The sequence below is a fragment of the Equus caballus genome, chromosome 12, assembly GCF_041296265.1.
Source record: "Equus caballus isolate H_3958 breed thoroughbred chromosome 12, TB-T2T, whole genome shotgun sequence".
NCBI lineage: Eukaryota > Metazoa > Chordata > Mammalia > Perissodactyla > Equidae > Equus > Equus caballus.
The window spans coordinates 44301070-44328571 of NC_091695.1; the positions used below are offsets into that span (position 1 = coordinate 44301070).

General features: G+C 57.3%; 3 protein-coding genes and 1 long non-coding RNA gene across 5 annotated transcripts; 2 read left to right on the forward strand and 2 right to left on the reverse strand.

The window, feature by feature from the left end:
- Positions 1-626: 626 nt before the first annotated feature.
- Positions 627-2873, reverse strand: CDK2AP2 (cyclin dependent kinase 2 associated protein 2). 2 transcript variants are annotated; one of them, XM_001917559.5, is made up of 4 exons: positions 2126-2873; positions 1717-1817; positions 1508-1640; positions 627-1141 (listed from the first exon to the last, which is right to left on the reverse strand). In XM_001917559.5, exons 1-4 carry the CDS (start codon positions 2205-2207, stop codon positions 1074-1076), a joined length of 384 nt encoding a protein of 127 aa, XP_001917594.1. In that variant the 5' UTR covers positions 2208-2873; the 3' UTR covers positions 627-1073. The 2 variants fall into 2 exon arrangements, with proteins under 2 accessions (XP_001917594.1, XP_005598402.1); XM_005598345.4 differs by having other exon boundaries at positions 1984-2856.
- On the forward strand, positions 2860-6093 carry LOC138916740 (uncharacterized). Its single transcript, XR_011424085.1, has 2 exons — positions 2860-3960; positions 5098-6093. It is a non-coding gene; the product is annotated as an uncharacterized lncRNA (long non-coding RNA).
- A 2204-nt stretch (positions 6094-8297) lies between these two features.
- CABP2 (calcium binding protein 2) lies at positions 8298-13511 on the reverse strand. Its single transcript, XM_070229179.1, has 7 exons — positions 13347-13511; positions 11672-11848; positions 11001-11031; positions 10019-10153; positions 9403-9512; positions 9161-9308; positions 8298-8547 (listed from the first exon to the last, which is right to left on the reverse strand). Exons 1-7 carry the CDS (start codon positions 13509-13511, stop codon positions 8522-8524), a joined length of 792 nt encoding a protein of 263 aa, XP_070085280.1. The 3' UTR covers positions 8298-8521.
- A 2663-nt stretch (positions 13512-16174) lies between these two features.
- On the forward strand, positions 16175-21156 carry GSTP1 (glutathione S-transferase pi 1). The gene is made up of 7 exons (XM_005598347.4): positions 16175-18456; positions 18599-18634; positions 19079-19185; positions 19294-19381; positions 20442-20545; positions 20653-20760; positions 20907-21156. Coding segments are annotated over exons 1-7 (633 nt in total). The 5' UTR covers positions 16175-18455; the 3' UTR covers positions 21096-21156.
- The last annotated feature ends 6346 nt before the right edge of the window (positions 21157-27502 follow it).

A 27502-nucleotide genomic window follows, 5' to 3' on the forward strand; every position in this document is an offset into this window, starting at 1 on the left:
GACCACACCCAGTCTGCTAGAAGGCCCTGGGACAGTGGATGGCAGCACCCAGCTGGGTCTCACCCATGCTGGAAGCCAGTCCTCTCCCCTTGGCTCTGCTTCCCAGGGGCTGGGGGAGGGAAGCAGCAGCGACCCCCCCCCCCCCCCCCCCCCCGCCTCTCTGAGGAGTCTGAGACCCCGTGTATTCAGAGCCTCCCAGGGCTGATCGAGAGTTTAGGATGTTGGGGCATGTAAGGGTGTGGCTTAAGTGAAATGGCATTTCCACCCTCCAGGCATCAAGGCCCATCCAGAGGATCTAGGCCCAGGCTGGTGACATTGCCCTCCCGCTGTGGAGGCAGCCGAGGCCCTGCACTGCCCCCTGGTGGCAGCACGCGATGGAGAGCAGGGCTCTCAGCTACAGAGCTCAACTCTTTCCACTACTTCCAGCTGGGAAGCTTGAGGGCGAGAGACGAGCAGGGTTCCACCAAGGTCAGTGGCCAGCTGGGGCAAGGCCAACTGTCAGCCTCTCTCTCACCCACTGGACAGGCCCTTCCCCCTCCCCGAGGCTCCTCTCGCCTTCTTTCTTCCTAGCCCTCCCGGGCTTAGCAGAAGTACCAAACTCAAAGATGAAGAGCTGAGAGAACAACTCCAAATTATCTTTTATTTATACAAAAAGGGCATGTTTAGCAAAAGACACACTGAGAAAAGAGTCGCTGTGGCCCAGGAGACAAGGCAGGGAGGTGACAGGCCTTTTGAGGGCCTGCTGGGGAAGAAGGGGTCTGGGAGAAGTGGTGAGAAGTCCTGGGCAAGTGCTGAGTGGTGGGGGCCACCGAAGGGAGAAAGCTCCAGTTGGATCAGCACTGTTGGCAGGTCATGGGTGAAACTCACAGTGACCTCGCTGCTAACTCTCGTGGGGGTCCCAGTTAGTGCTGCCGACTGGAGTGAGAGCCGCCCCCTGGTTCCTGGAGGGCACCCACCAAGGGACACAGGACAGGAAGCCCAGGATGAGAAGTGCAACTCGGGGTGAAGGCCAGGGAGGAGGCGCTCTGCAGTGGCCGGGAAAGGTCCAGATGCTGAGGCGGAGGCGCGTCCTGTTACGTGCGGGCATTCCGCTCTGTCTCTGCCAGGCACTCTCTGACTAGGGCCCGGGCATGGATGATGCCTGGGGTGGGGATGCGGGTGGGGGTGGGGAAGTAACATACAGGGTCTCAGTGATCTCCACAGTCTCACCCCCACCCTCCAGAGGAAGACCTTTCCCTCTCCACCCCCTTTCCTTTCAGTAAAAGGGACGATAATCTAATGAGGCGCTGGATGAGATCAGAGGTTTGGCTAATCCTCAAAATTGCCCTGTTGAAATACAAATTCCCTGGTCCTTCCCTAGAAATTGACTCAATTTCAATTCAATTCAAAATGCCTCTCTGGAGACTGAAATTGGCCCCAGTCTAGGCTTGGCTCAGGGGACCCCCAGATGTCCTTCCGTTCCAGTGTTACTCTCCTGGGCAGCAGGGGTGGGCCTGACCTCACTTACCTCTCTTCAGGCGCTCCATGGCGCTCTTGCTGCCAGCATAGGTAGGCCGGATCTCTTTGCCCATCTCCTCTATGACCGACAGCAGGTCTGTGTAGGTGCTCTGGGAGCCCTGGGCACCAGGTGGCTTCATTGCCTATGTCAAAAGAGAACAGGGCAGTGAGCTCAGGCCACGAGGGGGCCTCCAGTCCCCATCCATAGGCCCCACTCACCTGCACGTAGCCCATGGAAGGCGGTCCAAAGTCGTTAAACAGCGGTCTGAAAGGGGCAGCTGCTCCCGGCACCGAGCCCGACGGCGATGGGACGCTTCCAGCTGCAACACGCGCGGTTAAGAGGTCAGTGCGGGGCAGGGACGCCTCTTCCCAGCGTCCAAGCCCCGGATCGGACTCGCCCGATTCCCTCCAAAGGGATGCTTCATTCCAGGCTGCTCAACTTCAGGGACAAATCCCTCCCACTGAGCTCCACCAACAAGCCCTTACGTGACGACGCCCACTTCACAGGCCAGCAAACTGAGGCTCAGCGAAGGTGGCGGGCAGGCCCAGTATTGCAGAACTCAGGCCGTCTCCTCTTCGAGACCTCGACCGCCCGGGCAGGCGAGCAGGGGTGGAGCTGGATCCTCACCTGTAGGAACCGGGGTGCCGGGCCCAGGAGTGCTGGAGCCGGGGGTGCTGCTGGGGGCGGGGGCGATGGGTTTGTAGGACATCCCCAACTCCTGGGTGCGGCGGACGCCGGCCGGCCGCGCCTCCGGGGTTGGCTGCCTGGCCGCTCAGCCGCGCGCTGATTGGTAAACCGGCTGCACGCCCCTGGTAAATAGAGCTCAGGCCGGAAGGGCGGGCGGCCACGAACGTTCCCTCACTCCCTATTGGCTCGCGGCGATGTCACTCGGGCCTCCTCATTGGCCGAGACCTGCCCCGGCAGGCCGCAACCGCTGCTGATTGGTCTCCGCCTTCCGGACCTCGCACCTGTCTGCTCCGGATTGGGCGGTGGCCGACGCCCTCGGCAATTGGCGAGTTCGCGGCCCGGGCCGGCGCGCTCTCAATCCGATTAGTCTCACGGCCCGAGAGGCGGGGCCTCGGCAGCCCGTACCCGGGTCTGGTCCGCCCGGTTCGCGCCGAGGAGGTCCTCCCGGGCGCAGGCGCCGCCCTCACGCCTCACTCGCGCTGCTCCGTACGTCAGCTTCGCGCCGCCCGGTCTCGGTCCAGCTGGCGCTGCTGTCGCCGCCGCCGCCGCCGCCGCCGCCGCCGCCGAGCGCGCCTTCCCTCCGCTCCGGCTGCTGGAGGACGCAGGGCTTTGACGTTTCGAGCCCTGCGCTCCACCCCGTGCGCTTTTACGTCACCTTTCCCCGGTTCAACACCCTTTCCCGAGCCGCGCATGCGCGCTCCGAAAGCCGTCGTTTGTTCCCATGGCAACGGGTCCCTCACCAACGCTACCGCCGCGTCTCTTCTTCCCAATTGCCTCATCCTCGTAGGATGCTTTAGGTCCAAGGGCGACCTCCAAGACCCCACAACCTGCCCCCCGAAGGCTCCACGCCTGCGCCTCACAAGGACAATAGCAGGAACAGCTAACTGTCGTTAAATACTTACTGCACGCCGCGCCCTGTACCAAACGGATCATGGACAAGAGCACCGACTGGAGTCAGACTGAGGATTCGAATCTCACACCACCTCAACCAGCGATTTCCCCTTGGGCAAGTTACTCACCTCGATATGCCTCAGTTTCCCCATATGTAAAATGGGGACGCTAAGAATAACTATCTCACAGGTTGTTGTGTGGATTAAATGAATATTCATAAAGTGCTTATTGTTTCATTGTCCTCTTTCCTACCCATTTCTCCACCCAGAGCCCTCCTCTCAAATCTCATTCCTCACAACCCTAGATCTTAGACTCGCCTCCAGACGCTAACCCTTTCTCCCAGGGTACTTCTCCCCAAAACCTCTCTGGCCTTGTGTACCCTTCAAGCCCCAGGTCTGTAGATTTTCCTCATCCCCAGGCCATTTCTTCACTCAGTCATTTATCCAACAAACATTTTTCTGACTCCGTCCTCCATCCCAAGCTTTGTGCTGGACACAGATGATACGGAAGTGAACTGGCCATGGCCTCTGTCCTCAAGGAGCTCCTAGTCTCAAGCAGAGACAGACAGAGAAGAAAAGGCTTCTTGTATACAGCACATTAGACAATGTGGAGACTGGGATGGGTGCATTACAACTCAGATGAAGGAACTGCCTGGTGACATCACAGAAATCTTCCCAGAGGAGGTGGCATTCAGGTGGTGAATGGACAAATAAACTGATATATCCATCCGGTGGACTATTATTCAGCAATAAAAGGGAATCATCTATCCAGCCGTGAAAAGACAGATAGGCATATTGCTAAGTGAAAGAAGCCAGTCTGGAAAAGCCCCATACCGTATGATTCCAATTGTATGACATTCTGGAGAAGGGAAACTTATACAGAAGGTAAACAATTATGGGTTGCCTGGGGTGTGAGGGGTAGAATTGAATAGGTGAAGCATAGAGGTTAGTTTTTTCTTTTTTTAGGGCACTGAAACTATTCTGTGTGATACTGGTGAATACAAGACATTAAGCATTTGTCAAAGAGTAAACTTTAATGTACGCAAATTTTAAAAATCATTTAGGAGGTCAGGGGATTCCAGGATGGAATGCAGAAGATGGCAAAAGAATCGAGCTGTATTACAAATATATGAAACAGTTTCACTGGAGGGGGTGGGGGGTAAGGTGTGAATCTGGAAATGAGTGGAGTCTGGAAGAATAAAGGCAAAAGGAACTGTGCATAAGCACTGTGCTCTAGTCAATGAACACATTCCCTTCATCACTTCATCACGGGGTGGTACCGCATCGCAAGGTGTGGGGTAACAATGTTGCAACCACTGCGCATGTACAGAGGAATTGAAAATTAAGTAAATGTAGGGTGCATGATTCCTCACTGTTGGAATGAGAAATTACAGGTAAGCAGGGGAGGGGGCTAGAATGATCCATGTGGTAATGGATTGGAGTTGGAGACGTCAGCATGAGCTCATGTTTAGCTTAAGATGGATACAGTTGGTTACATACAGAAATATTTAAAAATGTATATAATCACAGGTTAGTGTCCATACGTATCCCCCCACTCTATTTGAGGCCTAGAAGGAACCTAGTGCCCAGATCTTGGTTTCTAATACTGTTCTCCAATAAAATGAACTAGAGTTCCTTGGAGAAATAGCTGATTCTAGGATCAGGGTGGGAAATATACAACATGCTCCTGGAGCATCTGGTAGGGTCAGAAAGCAAGAAAATGCAAAAAACCCCCCAAAACACCACAAACCCAGACCCCCACAATGATGGGCGTATGTCAAAGGGACACAGGAGCCAACTAAAAGATCTTCTAAGGACCAAAGCTGGAGAAATTTGAACAAAAGAAAATAGTACTGAGTTACAATTTGTATAAAATAAGTTCTACGAGCCCCTACTGATAAAAATAGATGATTGAATAAATAAATAAGTGGGGGAGAAGAGACAAATCGGTAGGGAAGGATTCCAGGGAATTGATGTAGAGATTCTGCCCATAATGAGGATTATAATCTCTCACCCCTCCAGTGTGGGCTGTGCTTCGTGACTCCCGGAGAAAGAAAAAGAGTAATTTTATAGTTCAGAAACCTGACAAACATGACCTCAAGCCAGGTGACCAAGGTCGACATCAATAGTGACGTCATGCTGATAGTATGTATGCGCCCTTTATATCATGGGAAGGAAGGGCACTTCATCTCCATGGTCTTCCTCCCCCAACCCATAATCCCAGACTGATCATGAGAAAAACATCAGACAAATCCCAATTTCGGGATATTCTGTGAATTACCTGACCAGTCCTCCTCAAAACTATCAAGATCATTAAAAAACAAGGAAAGTCTGAGAAACCAGAACAACCAAGAGGAGCCTAAGGAGACTGGATGCCTAACGAGATGTGGTGTCCTAGACGGCGTTCTGGAACAGAAGAAGGACAATCAGGGAAAAGCTGATGAAATCTGCATAGAATGTGGACCTTAGTTCACGGCAATGGATCAGTGTTCGTTCATTAACTGTGACAAACGTACGGTTCCAATGTCAGATGTTAACCAGCACAAACACCCACTGTGTTTTAGACACCAGGAGCAAAGCAGCGACAACTGTTCTCATTCAAGCCACTCCCATTTCTCCCTCGTGTGATGGTTAATTTTATCTCGACTTGAGTGGGTCACGGGGTGCCCAGATATTTGTTCAAACATTATTCCGGGTGTGTCTGTGAGGGGGTTTCTGGATGAGACTAACACCCACTGAACTGGTGGAGAAAGTAAAGCAGATTGCCATTCCCAGTGTGGGTGGGCCTCACCCAATCAGTTGAAGATCTGAATGGAACAAAAAGGCTGGGCTGACTGTCGAGCCGCGACATCAGTCTCCTCCTGCCCTCAGACTGGAACTTACATCATTGACTTTCCTGGTTCTCAGGCCTTCGGGCTTGGACTGAACCTACATTGCCAGCTCTCCCTGATCTGTAGCTTGCTGACATAATTGATGAGCCAATTCCTTACAATAAATATCTTTGTACACACACAGACACACACATCTATTGGTTCTGCTTTTCTGGAAAGCCTTGACTAACACACAGGAGAAGGTGGGGGTGGGGTATACAGGAACTCCCGGTGCTATCTGCTATCTTCAGAATAATTCTGTCAACCTAGAACTGTTCTAAACGAAGATAAGTGGATGTAATATCTTGATCTGGGTGATGGTTGCCTGGGCGCATGTGCTTGTAAAAATTCATTGAGCTGTGCGCTTAAGATTTATGCACCTTACTGAGTGTATGTTATACTCAAACTATCTTAAATGGACTTAATGTAAAAATCTGAATTTACAGTTTCTCTTGGAAAACCAGCAGATCTTGTAGCTCCGGGCTGCTCCAACTGGCAACGGTCGATGGAGCTGCGACAGGTGCCCCGTTTACGTGGGGAACGGGCTCTTGGTTCAGCACAGTGTGCACCTGCCCGCTCTTCCTTCCCAGCCCTGGTCCTGGGTCCAGCTGTTGTCTGTTGGGACCTTCTGGGCTAGAAGCCTTTTGGGAGTGGGAGGGCATGTGTGAGATTTGGGGGAGCCGTGGGCATTTTGGTGCCAGCACACACACTGCAGCCAATTAAGACCATCCCGCCAACCGCACCCCCGTGCCCCGCCCCAACCACAGAGCCCGAGAGGCTGGGGCCAGGGGGTAGTGGGAGGCTGACTGTGAGCGGGGTTTGGTCTTCCCCTACGCTCACCCATCATTACCGCCGGCCCCTGCAGAGGGGAGGCAGTGCCGTCTGCGCCAGCCGATGGAGGGCAGTGGGAGGGAGCTTGGGCCGTGGCTCCCAGAGAAGCTGCAGTGTTGGGGCAGTGCCTCCTCATCCCTGCCTGACTGGCTGGAGAGATCCCCTAATTGAGGATTAAGGATTAATTGGAATCTGCCGGGCGAGTGATGCTGAGGCTGCTGCAGCCAGCCCTGGCACCTCGGCGTCCAGGCTCAGGGCTGGGCGGGGCCCTGGCAGCCGCCCACCTGCTCTGTCCCAAGGCCATCTTGTTGGCAGCAGTGATGTGAGGACCCGGCACAGGTGCTGAAAGCTCCCACCCCTTCTTGACCAGGAGGTCAGGGCCCCTCCTCCCTCCAAGCAGGCGGCAGCGGTGGCGGGTCAGGCAGTGCTCTGCGGACCAGGCCTTTGCTGTAGAGGCTGAGATGCGTCCTGAGTCCACTCTGACCCTGAGGCACCTTCTCCTGTGGGCACTGTGATTTTAGAGGCCCTGGATCCGGCTGTAAATCCCACCTCCTCTTCATCCTAATTGCGTGTGATTTTATGCCAGGCCCTCATCCTCCTGCAGCCTTCTGGTGCCAGGCAGGGGGGCTGGATTAACCTGGGGGCAATGGAGGATCATGGCCAGTTCCTAAACAGGAGTGTGACAAAATGCAAATGGCATTTTAGAAAGAATAATCTGGCAGCGTGTGCTGCATGGACTGGCGGGGAGGCTGTGTGGCCCCTAGCAAGCCGGTTAGACTCGGCTTCTCGGTTTCCTTGATCTGGAAAATGGGGCTAAGAAGATCACGGCAGGGTTGGAGTGAAGAGACGTGTCATTTGGGTCCCCCAGGAAGCAGACACTGAGCTGAAGGTGAGAATGCAAGAAAGAGAAAGAGCAGGGAAGGAGGCCTCGGGGAAGAGCTCTGATCTGCGGCCGGATGACCACGCCACGGCTACCCCAGGGGGCTTGGAGAGAGACCGCCTAAGAGAGGAGCCTTGCATTAGGCAGAAACGTGTGTCCTCGCCCCCGCTGTGCTCAGTCAGTGCCTGGGGGCTCCTAGAAACAGCGAGGTGACAGTGCAAAAGCTGAGGTGTATCCCAAAGGGGCCAATGGCCAGAGCTTGTCAGCTAACGAATTCCTCCCAGCTGACCGGCAAGTTCTTTATGGAAGGGAGCTCTAAGTAGCACCCCTCCGAGAGCAAATGAGATCCAGCTTGGGAAAAGCCCCCATGCACTTGCGCCACCCTGCAATGTCATCCTGGATCTGTCAGGAGCTATTCACAGGATGAGGGGCTGATGCCCACCCAGCTCTGGCAGAAGCGAGTTGGGTTTACTCATCCAGGGATGTTCCCCCACACTTGCTCAGGGCAGGGCCCAGGATCCGGAGAGGGCCCCTGTCCACCCGGAGTTCACAGTCGAGGGGGCTTGTGACCCAGGACTTAACTTTTGGAGGCCAAATACGGGGTCCTCCAGGACAAAGAAGTGAGAGGTGGAGGCCATCTCCCCAGGCCCGAAGATACTTTATTGTCAGAAGAACAGGCATGGGCAAGGGGGCTTGATGGAGGGGTGCGCATGGGGTGAGGGCAGGCAAAGGCATTGAACACAGGCAGGGGGTGGGGAGGAGTGGTGGAGGGTCCCAGTTGGAGGCAGTGGGCTTCCAGGGACACACTGGCAGGCAGTGGCTGTGGTCCCAAGTCCTGTCTGCTGCCTCCAGCTTCTGTGCAGGCTCAGCGAGACATCATTCGCACAAACTCTGCCAGGACAAAGCCAAGGTTTTGGGTCTGCTCTCTGGATCCCAATAGGAGTGAGGCCAATATACTGGCCTTGAAGTGGGAAGGAGTGCAGCCAAGGGCAGGGCCTGCGAAGGAGTCCCCTGGATCTGGTAGGGAATAATAGGCCTCTGGGCTAGGAAGAGGGGCTTTGTCTCAGGGACAAAAAAATTCTTGTAACCGAACCTATTTTCCTCTTTGCTTTGGTTGCTAGGAAGCTCAGGAACAACTTTGAAGCCTACTTCAGGGAATTTCTACATACTGATTTTCCTAGGCTTCCTATTATTTATTCCTTGTTTTCCCTCTGTGGGAATGCAGTGTAGAGGAAGAGCTGGGTTCTGGTCAGGATACCTGGATTCATGTCTTAGTTCCGTCCACTTCTTTTGCTAAGCATTGACACTTTCCTAAAAACTGACTGTCTTTTCCTGCTTATGGGGATAATAACAGTTCCTTTCTCCTGGGTTCTCGTGATAATTAAGTGGGAGACAACGTAGATGTGCTCAGCACAGGGCCTGGCACACCGCGATAATGCTCCTTTTGCCATTTCTTTATCTGTTAAAAACCTTCCCGGGCGTGTGGCGCCGAGCGTGGCGGTACCTTCAAAGTCGATCAGGCCGTCCCCGTTGAGGTCAGTGTCTTGGAGGATCTCGTCCACCTCCCGCTGGCTGAGGCGCTCCCCCAGCAGAGCCTTGAGGGCCGCCCGGAGCTCACCTAAGCTGATGCAGCCGTCCCCGTTGGTGTCGAACTGCGGTGGCGTTGGGCGGGGCACTGGGTCACCAACCCGATCACTCACTCACTCACTCCGCCCCGGCCCGCCCTCCAGCCCCGGCCGGCCGCACCTCCCGGAAGGCATCCCGCAGCTCGCGCACGCCGATCATGTCCGCCGTCTCTGCCAGCAGCTTGGGGCCCATCAGCTCCACGAAGTCTTCAAAGTCCACCTTCCCGCCACCTGGGGGCCACGCCCATCAGAGACCCCACCCATCAGAGACCCCAGGCCAGCAGAGGCCCCTGCCCAGCCCTGGCCCTCTCTCTTCTTCCCCCACCCCTCCCCTCTTCCCCTCCTCTCCCCCAACCTGAGCCTCCTCGGACCCCACCCCCACCCCCCCGCGTCTGGACCATCTGTGTTTCACGATGGCTTTCCCTAATTGTCCTGAAGAGTTCCGTTGGGTCCAAGTCCTAGCTCCAATGACCTGGCTGTGTGACCTTAGGCAAGTCACAGAACCGTTCAGAAATTCAGTGTCCTCATCTAAAAAATGGGGATGATGGTCCTTGTCCCACCCACCTCACAGGAGGTGGTGAGATTCTCTGGAGGCAGAGACCTCACCTTGAGAATGACCAAGGTACCGGGTTCTGGGGCCAACCTGTGTGGCACCTCAGTTTCCCAGGCTGCCCAGCTGCCTGGCCATGGCCATGGCTTCTGGAGAACCGCAGGTGGGGGGGGTCTGAGGCACATACTGATCTTCTGTGAAATCTCGATGAGCTCCATCTCGGTGGGCATGTAGCCCAGTGTCCGCATGCAGGCACCCAGCTCCCGGTAGCCGATGTAGCCGTCCCGGTCTCGGTCAAACTCCTGGAAGGCGGCCTGCAGCTCTGGCGGGCAGGGCAAGGTCAGTCCTTCTCTCATGTGCCCCTGGACCCCGGCCTGGACCAGCGCAACCTCCTCCCCTTGGCCCAATTGTTACCTCCTTCTAAACATCAGTTTCTCTTTGCTGCCTCAGGGCCTTTGTGCATGCTATTCCTATAATTCATTCTTTCAGCAAATATTTGAGGATCATCTACTATGTGCTGAGCTTTACTCTAGGTACTGAGGATATGGCGGTGAAGAGAGAGAGAGAGAGATAGAAGAAGGAAGGAAGGAAGGGAGAAGGAGGGAGGGAGGGAGGGAGGGAGGGAAGGAAGGAAGGAAGGAAGGAAGGAAAGAAGAGGGAGAAACATCCCTGACCTCATGGAGCTCACATTCTGGAACACTCTCCCCTCCCCTTTGGTCCTTATGTCACCTACTCCCGGAAGTCTTCCCTCTAAATTCTGTCCCTTCCTGCCCTCGAGAGCACTTAGCGCCCTTTGTGTTTGTGGTTGACTTATCGACGCCTGTCTCCAGAGGCCATGGGCCATGTCTGTCCAGTTTACCGAGGCTCCCAGTGCTCAGCACAGGGCCGGGCACACAGTGGGCACCAGGGGGTGTTTGTTGAATGAACAAATATAAAAGTGGCTCGTGACCACCTGGCAAAGGAGACCAGGGAACCGACAGCTGGAGGTTCTGTCACCCCTCCCTGCTCAGTCTTGTTCCCATCTCCTCCAGAGAGTCCCCTGCGGCCTTCTTGATGCTCCTAGTTCCTCCTGGAGACTGCTGAGGCCCCCGTCCGAGACCACCCCACCCTGTGTGCCCCACCCTATGCCCACCCTCCCAGAAACCCTAGTTCTTTCCCGAACCCTTTACCTTCGATCTCCTCTGGCCGCAGCTCCCGGTCCTGAGGGGGCACAGAGGGGTTAAGAATTCCCTGAACCACCCAGGCACCTGCCCTCTTCCTTCTTGTTCTTTGGGGCTCCCCACTCAGCCCCCCACAACATGCATGCACAAGGCCTGTGTCTGTCCGACACTGCTCAGCCCTGGCTCCTCCCATGCACTCCTGCTGACTGGCGTGGGTGTCTTGGGTCCCCCCTTCCCTGCCCCTGCCCAGACTTCTCCCAGGGCCTCCTCCCCCAACCTCCCTCCCACCCCTTCCCGTCTTCTAGGGCACAGGGCTCCACTTGCCAGAGGAGGGTCTGGCGTTGGGCAGAACCTCAGGCTTGACCCTTGGGACCTCAATGTCACTATATGTCTCTCTTGTTCTCTCTCTGGCCCTCTCCTGGGGGCCCTGCCACCTCCCTGCCCATCTCCTTGGTGGTTGTCTCTGAGGTTTCTCTGGGTCTCTCTCTGCCCTCTCTTCTCTCTTCCCTGGCATGTCCCCGGGGTCTTTCCCAACTCTGATCTGGTTTCTGTTTCTCTATTCCTCTTGGCCCCCCGACCCCCGGGTCAGTGGGCCTTTGCTCTGATGTCCCCATCAATCCTCTCCCCATTACTCAGGGAGAGGCAGAGCGAGGGGGCAGCAGGCGGGCGGCCGTACATACGAGCTGGGTGACGGCGATGCTGGGGCGCAGGAAGATGCAGGCGGGGCCCACCAGCCTGTTGAGCACCGCGTAGCCCTGGAGGCCCGGCCTGGGGCCCCCCTGATCCTCAGGGCTGGGCCTGGGGCCGGGGCTGTGGTGGGAGCCCCCTGAGGGGCAGCTGGGCCACTGCCAGCGGTCCTGCGGCAGAGCCGGCCATGAGCTGGGGCAGTGGCCACTCACCCCCTCACTCATCAGCCTCTCCTGTTATTGGAACCCAGCACAGGACAGCAGGGGCCCTCACCCATCAACACTAGGCTGGAAGAGTCTACCCTTTTCCTGTTTGGCTGGGCAAACCGAGGCCCAGAAAGGACAAGGGACTCAGCCAAAGTCACTCAGAAAGCCAGTGGCAGAGTGGGACCTTGACCTCAAGCCCTGTGCCTCCCAGGTCAAGACTGACCAGCAGGGAGCAGGGACGCCAGTAGGGACGGGGCAGCTGGATGGGCAGCGAGGGGCCCGAGGGGCTTGGCAGGGGAGGCCCAGTGGTCCACAGGAGCCAAGGTCAGGATGGGCCAGAGTCGGGGGGCTTCCAGGGAAAACCTCAGTCTAGGATGGTGGGAGCCAGCCCCTCTATCCCACGGCTGTGCCCTCCCTCTCACCCCATCCCAGCCCTTACCCAGGGCTCTGCCCACCGCGCCTGACACTTCCAGGGTCCAGCCCAGCCTCCTGGCCTTGACTTCTCCCCCCTTAGCCCTCCTACCTTGGGTCCCCGATGTCGGGGCCGCTTGGCACAGTTTCCCATGGGCCCCTGAACCATGCTAGGCCTGGAGTCCGGGGGGCACCGAGGGCTGGGCCTCACTGCATGCTGCGGGCTCCCGCCAGCCCCCAGCCACTCCCAGTGAGAGTCTGGGAGCAATGCAGGGGATTTTCCTAGGGTTTTGTGGGCAAGATCGGGGGCGGGTGGGCAGGCGGGGAGCCCTGGGCACGGGGGCTCGGGTCCTAATCCAGGATTATCTCTGGGCATCTCTGCTGGTGAGGGGGGCCACTCAGGGCCCAAGGCCCCCTGGAAGGCACAGCCTTCCCATGCTCACCCTGAGGGTCTTCCAGACACCCCCCCCCCCCAGCACCCTTCTCCCCCAACCCCTGCCCCTAATCTCTCCCAATCAGGAGAGCTCTGCTGTCTTCAGAAGCAGGGCCTGGACCTCGGAGCAGGGAACCGGGTGCCTGGGGTGCCAGGGCGGCTGGGGCATCTCTCCCCTCCTAATGACAGACGATACCGGGTGGTATGAACTTGGCAGACCCTCCCCCACTGCCTGTCTTGGGAGAGGAGGCAACCTCGGCCCAGCCCAGGAGGCCCCTGGCCCTCCCCTCGGAGCACTGCCCAGCCCGCCTGCCCTCGGCAGTCCTGCCTGGACCAGCCCCCCACTCTTGCGCTCAGGTGAGGAGCTGAAGGGGTCTGACTCAGGGTGCCATGGGCTGGCAGCAGGGCTCACTGAGGACTGAAGAAGGGAGGGACACCAACCTCCCTCCTGGGCAGCTGACCGACTGACTGACCCCTGCATCAACATGCATGTCCGGGGTCGCCTCCCTGGGCTCGGCCCTGGGTCTGTCCTATTGGGCCCCAGTGGGGTGTGGGGTCCCTGCTGTTCCCTCACCATCCCCTCAGTTGAGGGTGGCCCCACGCTCCTGTCCCATTTACCTGCCCATAGGCCGCCTGCACCCGGGCCTCGAGCTCCCGGAGGAGTGCCCGCCGCCTGGTGGCTGCTGGGCTGGCAAGGGCCTGGCTGGGCCCTGAAGTGCCGTCAGCGGGGCTGGGGTCGCCCATGGGGAGGCTGCCATCTGCCGGGCCCTGGGGAAGGGCCATGGAGACCAGGGCTTGGCACCGCCTGCCGGCTGAGGGACACCGCCCCACTCCGGTCACTTGGGTCTTCCCATTCCTGTGGGAGGGTGGCTTAGTGGGCCACTGTGGGTGTGGTCCCACAGGGTCCCCGCTGCTCTTCTCCCTGTTCCTCCCTCCATGGACTGGTAGGGTCCAAGCCCCCCAAGTCCCATATCTTTCCTGACTCTCCATGCCCCTGACACAGCCCCTCCCTGAAACTCTAGCCTTGCCCCCACCTCGCCACCCTCCAGCCTTCACGCTGGCCACAGACTGCGCCCTGGAGCTCCACCGGCCCGTCCTTGCAGACCCCTAGTCACCTGGCTTCTCTCTCTCATGGTCTCTGTGCTTCCTCATATCCCCTCCTGCCAGCATCTCCCACCCAGCTTCTGCTGACCTCCAACCTCCAGCTTCTCAGGGGAAAGTGGGGAGGTGGGCCAGCAGCCCCTACTGGCCTCTCGCGCCCCCTTGTTATGCCCTTGGGCCACTTACCGCCCAGCCGTCTGCTCCTTACCTCCCAGAATGAGGTCAGTTGTCCTGCCCCGGCCCTGCTCCAGGCCCCTCATAATTTATTCACCTGCACCCCACCCCCCAGCCTTTATCCAAGGGAACCAGATCCTGCCAGACACCTGCCACCTGAGATGGTGGCTCTGGCCTCTCTCTCAGCCACAGGTGGCCATCCATTCATGTATTCCCTTTGCAAACATTTGAGGCCAACTGGGACCCAGTCCTGGGCTAGCTGCTGGGGCTCACACAACTGACCCAGAAAAGGGCCACCAGACAGTCTCCAAGTGCTTGGGGACACTGACCCGAGCATCAAGGAGGCTTCATGGAGGAGGTGAGGGTATAGGGCAACATTCTATGCATTGCCCACCAATGTCCAGCCCGTGCTTGGCCCTGGGCGAGCACTGGGGTCCATGGAAGGCATCAGCCATGGACTTGGAGTGTCCCAGGCACTGGAATCCCAGCGGGTATGTTGGGTGGAAGCCCTTAGGAGGGAGGGAGGGGTCAATAGCCCCTGGAGAGGGGATGAGTTGCAAAAGTTTGGAGAAAATTTCAGAGGGGCTGAATCTTCAGCAAATATATGTGGAGCACCTGCTATGTGTCTTCCTGAGCGCTGGGAGCCAGTCCCTGCTTCCTGGAATCTTCCAAGAAGTGGGAGGTGCACGTTCAGCAAACTCCAAATAACAGTGCAGGGAAGACCCCAACAGGCTGTCCAGAGGGAGGAGAATGGGGACCTCGTTGTGACTAAGGGGCTGAGGAAGTGACATGTGAGCCAAGACCAGAGGGATGAAGGGAGGGACCGAGTGAAGGGAGAGGGTGGCCACGTGGCAGAGGGAACAGCCTCCACACAGCCCTGAGAGGCTGTGAAGATCTGAGGAAAAGCCAGAGTTGAGAGGTGAGTGGACGCTGGCCAGGTGGTCAAGGTTGGGAAGGGCTCGTTGCGACCATTCATGCTGACCATGTGATGAGTGATTCCGTGTCCAAAGAACCATCTAAGAAGGTGGGAAGTGGTGAGAAATGTGTGTCCCAAAGTATAAGCCAAAGTCGTTGAGGCCATAACTGGTCAGGGTATAGTGGGGGGAAGAGTTTTCAATCGAGGAGCAAAGGGTTTGTGTCTAGGTTCAGAAAGCCTTGCTTGGAAATCCTCCCTGGCTTGTGTTCAGTGAATAGCATCCTAGAACATTCATCTTGGTGGCCTTGACTTGCCCAGCCTGACCTAGCCAACCTTGAGTCCCAGCTCCAGTGTCCAGGATGTCCAGGTGGATCAGCAGTTGACAGATGAATGGATGGATGGATGGTTGGGTGGACAGGTGGGTGGTTGGATGGAGGGGTGGATGATTTGACGGATTGGTGTTTGAATGGTTTGTGGTTGGAAGGATGGGTGAAAGGATGGATGGATGGACAGGTAATTGGATGGACAGATAGGCGGATGAATAGTTGGGTGAGTAGATGGGAAGTTGGATGCATGGATGAATGGATGGTGGATGGACAGGTTGATGGCTGACTGATGGAAGAATGGGTAGATGATTTGATGGGCTAGTGGTTAAATTGTTGATAGATGGATGGATGGATGATTGCATAGATAGATGGTTGAGTGGATGGTTGAATGAATGGATGGATGGATGAAAAGATAGATGGATAGACAAATGGAAGATGATTGGGTGGGTGAATAGGTAGTTGGCTGGATGGGTTGGATAACTGGATAGGTGGATGTTTTGATGGACTATTGGTCAAAAGTTTGGTTGTTGGATGGATGGATGATTGGGTAAATGGGTGTAGAGATGGATAGATGGCTGGGTGGATGGACTTCTGGCGAAGGCATTATATTCTTCATTAAAATTGTCCATTAGGGTGGAGACCATGTCTTACCTATTTCAGTGTCTCCCGTGATGTCTAGCCCACTCATTTCCTGATACATACTAATCAACCTGTGAATGAAGACTTGTGTCTATCTATCTCGCCCTAATCTGAGCTGTGATTCCTCTGACGGCAAGATGATGGCTCCTTCTCCACCCTGTTCCCCACAAGCCAAACCCAGGCTTGGCACCTGGTAAGCACCATACACAGAACCATGTTGAGACGCCATTTCACACTCACTAGGATAGATCGCTAAAGTAAAAGACAGACAATAAGGACTGTTGGTGAGGATGTGGAGAAGCTGCAACCTTTATTTGCTGCTTTATTTAGGTTTATAAAATGGTGCAGCCACTTTGGAAAAGAGTTTGGCAGTCCCTCAAAACGAGTTACCATATGACCCAGCAGTTCCACTCTTAGGTATATACCCAAGGGAATTGAAACCATAAGTTCACACAAAAATTTGTACACAAATGTATACAGCAGCATTACTCATAGTAGCCCCACTGCAAAACAACCCAAATGTCCATCCAGGCATGAGCAGGTAAACAAAATGTGTGTGTCCATACAATGGAGTGCCATTTGTCCATAAAGATGAATGACGTACCGAAACAGGCTACAACATAGGTGAACTTTTCATAAGTCAAAGCAGCCAGACACAAAAGGCCATACAGAGTATGATTCCATTTATCTGAAACATCCAGAATAAGCAAAGTCATAGCGACAAAACAGATTAGTGGTTGTCAGGATATGGGGGAAACGGGAACGAGGAGCGATTGCTAACGGGCACAGGTTTCTTTTGGGGATGACGAAAATGTTCTGCAATTAGATAGCGGTGATGCTTGCACAACTCTGAATATCCTAAAAACCACAGAGTGTACACTTTATAAGGGTGGATTGTATGTAGCCATAAAGCTACATAAAAAATAAATATATGTTTAAAAACCTGCCGAAGACAGGTGCTGATGTAAAGGACTGGAGATGGGGGATGGGCACAGGGAGGCGCTGGCCTCCTGGCCCAGGAAAGCTGTGCTGCTGGGCCCCAGAGGAGGAGCCCCAGGGTGGCCACAGAGCTCGACCACAGGCTGCGCCTGTGAAGCAGAGGACTGTGGGTAAAAGCAGCCACCCAGAACACCACAGCACAGCGCCAAGCCATCCTGGGTGACAGCCCACCCAGGGGACCTGAGCATGATGGCTGGAGGGTGTGAGGGTGTGATGAAGGAGGCAGACCCACTGGAAGGCAGTGTGTCTCCGCTCTCCCAGGTCTGTGATGCTTGTGCCAAAGGAAGGGCTTGTGTGCCCCTGGCCAGAGCAGGCAGGTGAAGGCACCTGTCTGAGCCTCGGTGTCCTCGTCTGTGTAATGGGAACGAGACCCCTTCCCTCCCAGGGTGTTGTGGAGATGAAATGAGACTGTTCATAGGAAAGCTCTTTGTAAGCTGCTAAGTGCTGAGCAGATGTTCCTCCAGCTGTGAGTGAGGGATGAGAACCCGGTTCTGGTGCCACCTCCCCCACCGCCTCCCAGCCCCACGCAGCTGTGGCTCAAGTGGGGCTAAGAGATGCTCCTGACCAGACGCTGTCTGGGTTTTTCCCACGCTTTCGATGGGCCGTTCTGCTCCTGAGAAAGATGCCGTCCTCTCTCCTTGTGGTTCCGACAGGCCCGTGCTGAGGTGTCTGCCTCAGTCAGACCCCAGCTCCCTGGGAAGACCACCACACCCACCGAGAGCCCCCCAGGAGAGGCGGCAGCCAGAAGGAGAAGTGGGCTGAGGGTGCTAGATGGGCCAGCAGGGAGGCGGGCACTGGGCTCTGCCTGGAAGGACGCAGCCCTCCCAGGTCCAGGAGGTCCTGCCCATCTTTCCATCCACCCGTATCCCCAGGCCCAGCCTGTATTTGAACAGTATAGAGCACTCAGACTCAGTCAAAAACAGTTTGGACACTACAAGATCTTGCAGAAAAAAGAATAAGAGTTCAAAGTGAGGCCCCTGAAGCCAGCCAGACCTGGGTTTAAATCCTGTTTACCAGCTGTGTGACCTTGGGAAAGTCACTTAACCTCTCTGTGCTTCAGTTTCCTCCTCTGGAAAATGAGGATCAGAACAGTACTGAGTCTTAGGGTTGTGATATATGCAAAGCTCTCAACACAGTCCTCAGCCCCTAAGGGTTTGCTATTATCATCATCATAGAGAGAGAAGTGTAAATGGATATGTCTACTGAAATTGCATTCATTCATGCAACAAGCATTTATCGAGCACCTACTGGTGCTCGTGGAGGGGACCCAGCAGTGAGCAAGGCTCTCAGTCCTGGTCCTCTGTGGGCCATGATGACTGAGGCTGTTTGGGTGTGGCTAGGTGATGCTAAGTGTGGGTGCCTCCCGTCAAGCCACTGCCCTGTAGGCAGAGGAGCAGGTGGGCGCGCCGGCCCTGCCCACCACACCCAGCCTTACCCAGAACGTGCTCAGCTCCGTGACTTGGCATATTCCTGGGGCGGGGCGGGGAAGGTGGAGGGCGGGGAGCAGACTCGTAAATATAAGGCCTCTGGGCTCCTGCCCACTTCCTGCTGCACTTGCACTTCGCCGCCGCCAGTGAGTAGGGTCTGGACCAGGTGGGGGGTGGGGCAGGCCGAGCTACCTCCTCTGCTGGGGGTCTGACCCCGAGGCTGCCTGCCCCTTGGCCCTGCAGCCCCGCGGGGGGGTCCGCCTTCATCGTTCCATCCGTCTCTCCTAGTGCCGCCCTACACCATCGTCTACTTCCCCGTCCGAGGTGCGGACCCTGCTCCTTCAGGAGGGCGAAGGGCACAGACCGGGTCCAGGCCGGACGCTCAGGCTGACCGCAGGGCGGGGCCAAGGAGGGAGCCGGGATGCGGGGGCGGGGCCGGGACCTCGAGGGCGGAGTCCGGGATCTCGGGGGCGGGGCCGGGATCCGCTTTCCCGGTGGCTGCCTCCTCGTGAGCCACCGGCGCTGCACCCTATCCATGTGTCTCTGTTCTCTTCCTGGCGCTCTGTGTGTCTCCGCCCCGTCCTCTCTTCCAAGCCAGTGTTGAGGCCGTGGTCTCCACTCTTGCCCTGAGGTCCATCCCCTCCCCAGAATGCCTCCTGGGGTTTCGGTCCTATCCCTGTCTACCTTCCCCATCCTCCTGACCCTTCCCCAGGGTGCTGTGAGGCTGGGGTCTCTGCCCATCCCCACACCCCCGTCTCTGCGCCGCAGGGCGCTGCGAGGCCATGCGCATGCTGCTGGCTGACCAGGGCCAGAGCTGGAAAGAGGAGGTGGTGACCAAAGAGACCTGGCTGCAGGGCCCACTCAAGGCCTCCTGTGTGAGTGGCTGTGCCCAGGCAGGGGGCAGGTGCTGGGCCTTTGGGGGCAGAATTAGGATGGGGGACAGCTGAGCTCAGCGTCCCTCACTGAGCCGTGTCACCTCCCAGCTGTACGGGCAGCTCCCCAAGTTCCAGGACGGAGACCTCACTCTGTACCAGTCCAATGCCATCCTGCGACACCTGGGCCGCTCCCTCGGTGAGTCCTGAGGTCGCAGGCCTCCCAGTCCAGAAGAGTACCTGACGGTTTCCGGCAGGATGTCCCGGGGCCAGAGCTGTTGTACCTGCAGCCGCTAGGGTCCTGCCTGGCTGGAGGGCAGGCCAGATGGCCCTAAGGGAAGGGGCAGGATTTGGGGTAGGGGGGTTCTGGCTTATGGGGCTGAGGCTGCCAGTCCACCTGGGCAGAGGTCGTGCAGCTCGGGCTAGCTCCAGCCACGTAGTCCCAGATGGGTTCGCTGTGCCCATTTCCCAGACAACAGCTCGGAGGAGGCCACTGGCACCCACGTGTGTGCTGGTACAGGCTAGAGGCCACTGCGGGTCTGGCCAGGGCATTCCAAGTAGACCTCCTGCCTATTTCTTCCTTTTCTGGCCTGAATCTGGAAAACCCATGGTCACAGGGAGCAGACCTGTGGCCTTGTTTCAAGGGTGGCAGGAACATGGCTTAGGGAGGTGGCTGCCTCTTCTTTGCCCAGCTTGGGGCGTCCAGAAAAGCCCCAGGTCCCAGGAGGACGTGGCAACTGGAGAAGGGGGCAGAGGAGCAGTGGGAGCCCGCAGGCTCAGGCCCCCCCTAACTTCTGCAGGATCCAGGGCAAGGACAGAGGCCTCCGGCCGCAGCCTGCCACCTACTCTTCCCCCCCCTGTGCTGTCCTGCACTGCCTGTGGCCCCGCCAGCCAACACAGCCAAGTTCTGTCCAGGCCCTACAAACAGCCACCCCTCGGGCCTAGGGAGGCAGGCACCAGAGACTTGGTCCCCTCTTGCAGGGGACAGAGCTGGCAGACGGGGCTTGGGTCTTGGGTCATCTGGCCAGGGAATTTCCACGTACCAGGGACCAGGGGTGTGGCCTAGGAGTCAGGCGTGGGCTTCAGCTGGGTATGTCCCCTTGGACTTGTGGAGATGGGGCAGCAGAGTTAGGCAGAGCGGGGCCTCCAAAATGAGGGAGCTGGTTGCCCAGGCCTGAGACTGAGGGCTTTTGAAAGAGAGAGCAGCGTGGGGTACCAGCCCAGCCAGAACCTGACCCGCTGCTTGGCCACTGACCCAGGCCTCTACGGCAGAGATCAGCGGGAGGCGGCGCTGGTGGACATGGTGAACGACGGTGTGGAGGACCTCCGTAAGCGCTGTAGCCACCTCATCCACCATGACTATGTGAGTGGGGGGGGCCGCGGCTGGCGCTCAGGGCTGGGGGTGCAGCCGGGAAGGTCATCTGGCCAGGCATGCCGTGTGCCGCCAGCTGAGATCACTCCCGTTTGCAGGAGGAGGGCAAGGCCCGGTATGTTCAGGAGCTGCCTGGGCACCTGAAGCCTTTTGAGACCCTGCTGGCCCAGAACCAGGGAGGCCAGGCCTTCATCGTGGGTGACCAGGTGAGCACTAGGTCCAGCCCATTGTGGGTCCATTTCTCAGATGGGCACACTGAGGCCCAGAGGCAGGCCATGACTGGCTCATTGGCTCCCCGCGACCCCACGCTCTCCTCTCCCCACTCAAGCCCCTCGTGCCCCCTGTCCTGCAGATCTCCTTTGCTGACTACAACCTGCTGGACTTGCTGCTGAGTCACCAGGTTCTGGCCCCTGGCTGCCTGGACTCTTTGCCCCTGCTCTCGGCCTACGTGGCACGCCTCAGCGCCCGGCCCAAGCTCAAGGCGTTCCTGGCCTCCCCCGAGCACGTGAACCGCCCTGTCTTTGGAAGCCGCAAGATATGAGCCGGCTCGGCCTCCCCAGGAGAGGTTCGCCCTTGGGAACCAATAAACACAGGGAGAAGAAGCCGTGCTGTGGTCACCAAGCCGCTGGGTGGGCACAGGGGACCCTCCGCCCCTGCCCAGGTCTCCTCGGGGAGGATGTAGGCTGGGTGGGCATCTGGGCCCTGGAACAGCGTTAGGCCCCCCAAGCTGCCAGGAGACAAAGAGGAGCTCCCGGCTCAGGGAGGAAGGTGGGACTTCAGGCCTCCAGGAGGACGGCCTTTGACCCCACCAGCGCTCATAGTTATAGCACCTGGGGGAGCCCTCTCCGTCTGAGACGAGGCGGCCGTGAGTGTCACTGACTGATGGTCCCTGCCGTGTGTCCGTCCGTGTGATGAATCCCATCAGGCACGCGGCAGGGTGGTTTCGGGATGGTCTCTGCACACTCAGACGTTGTGCACACATGCACACTTGGGAGTGACACACACTTGAGTGTTTCACACGCACATCCATGTTGCCCGTTCTCGTGTGTTACCCATGGTCACAGACACCCAGACACCCTTAGCGGGTGCAGCAGGCAGCCAGCAGGGCCCAGGGGTGGGGGGCCCCAGGCAGGCCTGGAGCTCTGGGCGGTGTCCACTGCTTGGGGACCCAAGGGAGGTCAAGGGTCTCCCTCAGCTCCAGGGAGCCTCTGTGAACCCCTCGTGACAGCGCCCAGTCCCAGCCCTTGCTCCCTCCTAAGGGGCTGCAGCCACCTCCTGCCTGGCCCCCCAGCCTGCCTGGCACCTCCTGCAGGCTCGCTGGGCATCAAGGAGTCAGACAATTCCAGAATGCCTGGCACTCTCCGTGCAAACTTCTCAGTGGATACTCGATGCCCTCTAGGTAAAGTCCGCAGCCTGCCAGGCCCTCCTCGATATAAATTCCCCGTCTCCAGAACATTCCCCACCCTCCCTGCCCAGTTCACCCTTAGAGCCCCACTGTGCTTCTCTCAGCTTCCCAGACAGCCTGGCTCTGCCCCTCCAGCCTTTGTCCCTGTGACCCCCTCTGCCCAGCTCTCTCCTACTCACCCACCCACCCACCTGCCGGTGGCCACACCCCTTCAGTGCTCCCTTCGCTGTCCCTCTGGCAGTGGCCCAGGTGACCTGGCACTTTGGCCTCTCCCTCAGCTCTACTCTCCCCTGCCCCCAGGTGGGAAGGCTGACTTACCTTTACCCATCAGGCAATGGGGGTGCCAACACCAAGAGCTGACTCTTTTTTTTTTTTTAAAGATTTTATTTTTTTCCTTTTTCTCCCCAAAGCCCCCCGGTACATAGTTGTATATTCTTCGTTGTGGGTCCTTCTAGTTGTGGCATTGGGATGCTGCCTCAGCGTGGTTTGATGAGCAGTGCCATGTCCGCGCCCAGGATTTGAACCAACGAAATGCTGGGCCGCCCGCAGCGGAGCATGCAAACTTAACCACTCGACCACGGGGCCAGCCCTCAAGAGCTGACTCTTTATGGCCCACATACTACTACCTCCGGGCGTCAGTGGTGCACTGTTCACAGGCCTGTTGCCCCTACTCCATGGGAGTTATCTCATCTGTCCCTCTCAAGGGAGGAAGCTGAAATTCAGAGAGGTGAGGCAACTGGTCCAAAGCCACACAGCTCATAAATGAGAGAGCTAGAATTCAAACCCAGCTCTGAGTGACTCCCAGACTTATGGGTGGTCCTTAGAAAGGGAAGGAGGGAGGGGGTTGGGGGCCAGAGAAGAAAGCAGGAGACCAATCTCAGGGGCAAAAATGACCCAGGCATGGGCAGGAGCCAGAGGCTGGCAGAGGCTCCTCGGCGGGTGGAGTGGCCAGGGGCACTGGCGTCTGCTGTGGAGGCCTTTCCTGCTGGACTAAGGACTTGGAGTTGATTCCCAGGGCGCTGGGGAGCCACTGCAGGCTTTTGAGCAGGAAAGAAGACATGAAAGAGGACTTTTAGGAACCTTAGACTGAGTCCTCAGGAGCCCTTGAGCGTCACCTAACTCAACACCCTCGCCTTACAGATGGGTAAACTGAGGCCTGGAGAGGGAAATGGGCTTCCCAGCCTCACTGAGCAAGTGGGTAGGTGGGCCAAGATGATGTCGTGGGTCCGAAGCTGCCAGGCCTCCAGCCTGGCTGCTCAAAGGAGCCTCTGCCTGCAGGACCTCGAGCAGAGGCCCTGTGACGAGGGGCACTGGGTTTGGGGGCTGATGGGCAGTTTTGATTTCCAGAGGAGGAGAGCTGACCTCTTTGGGTGGGATGCCCTGGGAAGGGCCCGTTGGTCCCCAAGAGGAAAGTGGTGGCACCCTGAAGCACCCACCGCCCTGGAGGCGGAGTCTGCTGCCTCGGGGTCCCCTGTCCTGGTGGCTTTCACCACGCTGCCCCAGGGAGACTGTGGGGTAGGGCTGAGGCCTGCAGCCACATGGCCTGTGAGTGCCCTGGTCCTTGTCCCCAAGCCTTCAGCAGAGCGTGTTCAGCTCCCAGCCCGCCCCCACCTGATGCAAGCAGGGCAGGCAGCCCGGCCTGCACCTCCCCACGGGGAGTGCGGAACCTCAGGCCACAGAGGCCCACCACGCAGGCAGACAGGACAGGGGCCGTGGGAGGCCACAGAGCAGGCCTGGGGGACACTCGGGCATCCCGCAGGTCCCAGGGTGGCAGGAGGAAGTTGCTCTTTTGAAAGTTTCCTGCAACCAACTGCTTCCACATTCTTCGGGGTGACTGGGCATCTTGAGTGCGCTGCTCCGGGACCCCAAGAAGGTGGATGGAGGAGGCTCCCGGCAGCTGAGAGGGGCGCCCCGGGGAGTGGCTGGCCCCGGCGTGGGTGGCGGGGGACTGGTGTGAGCTGGCGCAGCAATGCGTGGGGTGACAGGATGGCTAGGTCAGGGAGAGGCTGAGAGCTCTCCAGGTGGAGAGGAGACAGGTGACCCCTGGGCTTCCTCCAAGCAATGCCCCCAGTACTTTACATACCTTAACTCACTTAACCCTCACAAAGGAACCCACCTGGTAGATGCTATTAATATCCCCATTTTACAGAGGAGGAAACTGAGACACAGAGAGGTGAAGCAACCTTCTCAAGGACACACAGCTGATTAAGAGGCCGAGCGAGGATTTGAACCCAGGCTCTCTGGCTCTGGAGCCTGTGCTTGTAACCACTCTGCCATAGGTCGTGGCTTGAGCCACTATTTTTTATATTCTGGTACAGTGACGGCAGGAGGCTGGTAATTCTGGTGACCTCCTAATTCTGTGGGGCACAGGAACCCCAAGAGAAAGGTTGGGCTTCCAACCTATCAGGACGGGAGTGGAAGTGGGGCTGGTTCCAGCTGGAAGGTCGGGACATTTAAAGACTGGTGACTTGGTCTGCTCCCCAGCTGGGGAGGTGGGACGTGCCAGATACAGATTAAATGCTCCATCCTCCAGGGAGGCTCTTGGGTCAGAAGGGGGCCAATCAGTTCACCCAAGTGTTTGCCCTTTGGTGGCAGCTCTGAGACTCAAGGGTCTCCCCTGGGGTACCAGCCCGGGGAGTGTGGGGGTGAGGAGTGCAGGCATAGAACCCAAGGATTTGGGTCAGGTCTCAGCCTGCGGGCCTCGCTCCCCAGCCACACCATCCAGCAGCCGGGAGGCTGCAGGGACTTTGGCCCCATCCCTCCCAGCCTCACCTCCTGCCTCTACCACCCTCTCCCAGCTCTGTCAAGGTCCTCGATGGCTCTGGCTTGGGCTCCACCCCCGTGACCCTCTTTCCTGCCCTGGTCCAGGGAGCAACTGGAGGTTGGGACCCCTGGCTGCCTTTACCCAGATGTGCAAGCTTGGGCAAGTGGCCGACCCTCTCTGGGCCTGTTTCCTCTTCTGACATCCCCGGCAGTCACAAAGTGCCACACTGTTTACCTCCTGTGGGTCAGACACTTGGCAGGTCTTAAGACTCATTTTACAGATGAGAAAACTGAGGTCACAGCTGGAATTTGCACCCAGGCAGGCTGACTACCAAGCCTGCCTTCTTCCCCAGATGGCCCCAGAAAATGCTCTCAGTTGCGTTCCGGACAAATTCTGGACGAAAGGAGTGGTTATTTAAAACGTTAACGTTAGTTAAATGTTAAATATCCTGATTGAAATCAAGTTGAAACCACAGGAATTTTAGAAGCTAGAGCAGAGGTCACGCCCAGCCCCTGGCCTGCTTTGCCGTTTGCCTCCACGGCCCGGAGAGGCTGGAAACCAGCTCAGCGACGTGCGAGGATGGAATCGGGATGAGCATGTGCACCCGGCAGTCTCCTCTCGCCGAACCATGGAGATGTTTACCCCCAAGAACCGCCCAGTGTTTGTCTGGGAGACGTTTTTGGCAATGAAAGCACATTTGAGCTCCAAACATTCCTGCTGGGAAACTTTGGATGGGGTGGGAGGGGAGCCTGCATTTCCAGATGGGATTTTCTGCCATGAGGTCAGGAAGAGAGCCCTGAGCCCTGCGTGTCTGAATGTTGTTTGCTGCCCCTTCAGCTTGTTTTCGTGAGCCTCGTTCTCTCCCAGGGGAGAAAATAAAACAAAGACGTTTGGCTCACTGCTCGGCTGAATCTGCAACTGGATTCTGGCTCAGAAGTGTGTCAACAATGAAAAGGTGGTGGCTTCTCAAAGATTCAGGCTCAGTATGTGTAAGTCTTCAAATAGACCTGCTGTTAGGCCACCCCTGTGGAAACTCTCAGAAGTTACCATTTTGAGAGTTCGAAGCACTTGCTTTTTCCTGTTATTCCAAAAATAGGGCAACTGTGACTTTGGGTCACAAATCCAGCCAGGGCAGCGTTTCACACACGGCTGGACTGGCCGCCCAGCTCTAGCCTGGCAAGGTCTGTGTGCATCTCTTCCTGCACCCCCTGCAGCCCCCATCGTCCCCTGCTGGGACCCTGCTCCAGACACATGTGACCCGAGTCCAGCCAATCAGCGAGCCGTGGCCTCAGCCCCAGCTCTTGGTCCAGGGGGTGGGCACGTGAACGGCAGAGCTGGGTCCATCCTCTGACTCATCACAGACAGCAGCTGGAGAGGCACCAGGGCCCCTCCGACACCAGAGCCGTCTTTTCTGTTCAAGAGGCTGTGAGGATTTAAATCCAGGCAGACTGGGGTTGGTTATAGTTGAGAGAGTGGAGCCCATGCACAAAGAAAAGCATGCGCGTGCGTGTGTGTGAGAGACAGAGAGATTTTAGGTCCCTGGTTCTAGTCCCTGAGAGGCCAGCTCCACTCTTTGGTCATATGACCCCAGAAATGCCTCCTTTTGGAGATAAGTTTCTGTGACTTCTGCTGAAAGGGAGTGATAGCTTCAAAATAAATCCTTTGACAATTTTCCCCTGAAAATTTGGAGCCTAATTCCCACCCTTTGAGTGCAGCTAGACTCAGTGACTTGCTTCTAATCACAGGTGTGGTGGAAGCCATGATGCACGGCTTCCAAGACTGGGTCCCGAAAGGCACTGTGGCTTGCTGCTTGCCCCCTCTCTTGGATCACACGTGCTGGGAGAAGCCAGCCACCACGTCAGGAGGCCCCTCAAGCAGCCCTGTGGAGAGATTCAGGTGATGGGGGACGGAGGTTTCCTGCCAAAGCCAGCCCTGATCACTGTCTGTGTGAGCGAGCCATCTCAGGAGGGAATCTTCCGGCCCCAGTCAAGCCTTCGGATGTCTGAGCCCCAGGTACCCCCTTGATTGCAGCCTCACGAGAGACTGCATTAACCGTGTCTTTTATGTTCTGTATTCTGAAGCGCTGACATCTGGGGCCTTGCTGACTCTGGAGGGACTAGTTAAGTCCTAGAGATGGTAAACAACCTTCCTGCCAGTGTGCCTTCCAAATATAAACCAACCAATTCAGAGTCCATACCCCCTACATTATTGGGCTCTCACACTCAGGACCGCTGTCCCCTGCCCTAACCACCCCAAGGCCAGGTACTCGATGACTAGGGATAGCCCCTATGCCCCAGAGCCCACCGAAATTATCCAAACTAGCCAATCTTAAGCCTGCTTCCCCTGCTTTGCCCACTCCTTTCTGTGGGAGCCACAGTAAAGGCTCCTGCCCACACTTCTCCCTCTGCCTCCAGATTGACCCTGGTGCTTCCCCATGCGGCCCCCGTGTCTTTGGCCTGCCCCATTCTCTTGGGATCTGTGAGTCACAAACTGTCTTTTCAATGGTGATTTCCTCCTGATCTGTTGGCCTTGCTGTACCTAAATGACAAGGGAGCCTGTATTTAAAACAAAGACCCCATGCAACAGCTACTCAGCCAAACCACGCCAGAGTTCCCTGCTGAATTCTCAGGGCAGTGCCTGGCACTTAGCAGGTGCGCGAGAAATATCTGTTGAAGGAGGAGGGTATCCACTGCTCTTGGCAGCATCCTCGGGTCAGATCTTGGAGCCCAGTTTCTCCCTGGGTGAGCTGTCCTGGCCACTGCACTCCCTGGTTTTGCCT

Coding starts and splice junctions, on each gene's coding strand:
- CDK2AP2 (XM_001917559.5), bottom strand. CDS start 2,207: ATGTCCTACAAACCCATCGCCCCCGCCCCCAGCAGCACCCCCGGCTCC. Junction 1,818..2,125: donor CGGCACCCCGGTTCCTACAG/GTGAGGATCCAG, acceptor CGCGTGTTGCAG/CTGGAAGCGTCCCATCGCCG. Junction 1,641..1,716: donor CTTCCATGGGCTACGTGCAG/GTGAGTGGGGCC, acceptor CTTTTGACATAG/GCAATGAAGCCACCTGGTGC.
- CABP2 (XM_070229179.1), bottom strand. CDS start 13,511: ATGGCCCTTCCCCAGGGCCCGGCAGATGGCAGCCTCCCCATGGGCGAC. Junction 11,032..11,671: donor GCATCGCCGTCACCCAGCTC/GTATGTACGGCC, acceptor GTGCCCCCTCAG/GACCGGGAGCTGCGGCCAGA. Junction 9,513..10,018: donor CGAGATTTCACAGAAGATCA/GTATGTGCCTCA, acceptor CGTGGCCCCCAG/GTGGCGGGAAGGTGGACTTT.
- GSTP1 (XM_005598347.4), top strand. Junction 19,382..20,441: donor ACACCTGGGCCGCTCCCTCG/GTGAGTCCTGAG, acceptor CCACTGACCCAG/GCCTCTACGGCAGAGATCAG. Junction 20,546..20,652: donor ACCTCATCCACCATGACTAT/GTGAGTGGGGGG, acceptor TCCCGTTTGCAG/GAGGAGGGCAAGGCCCGGTA.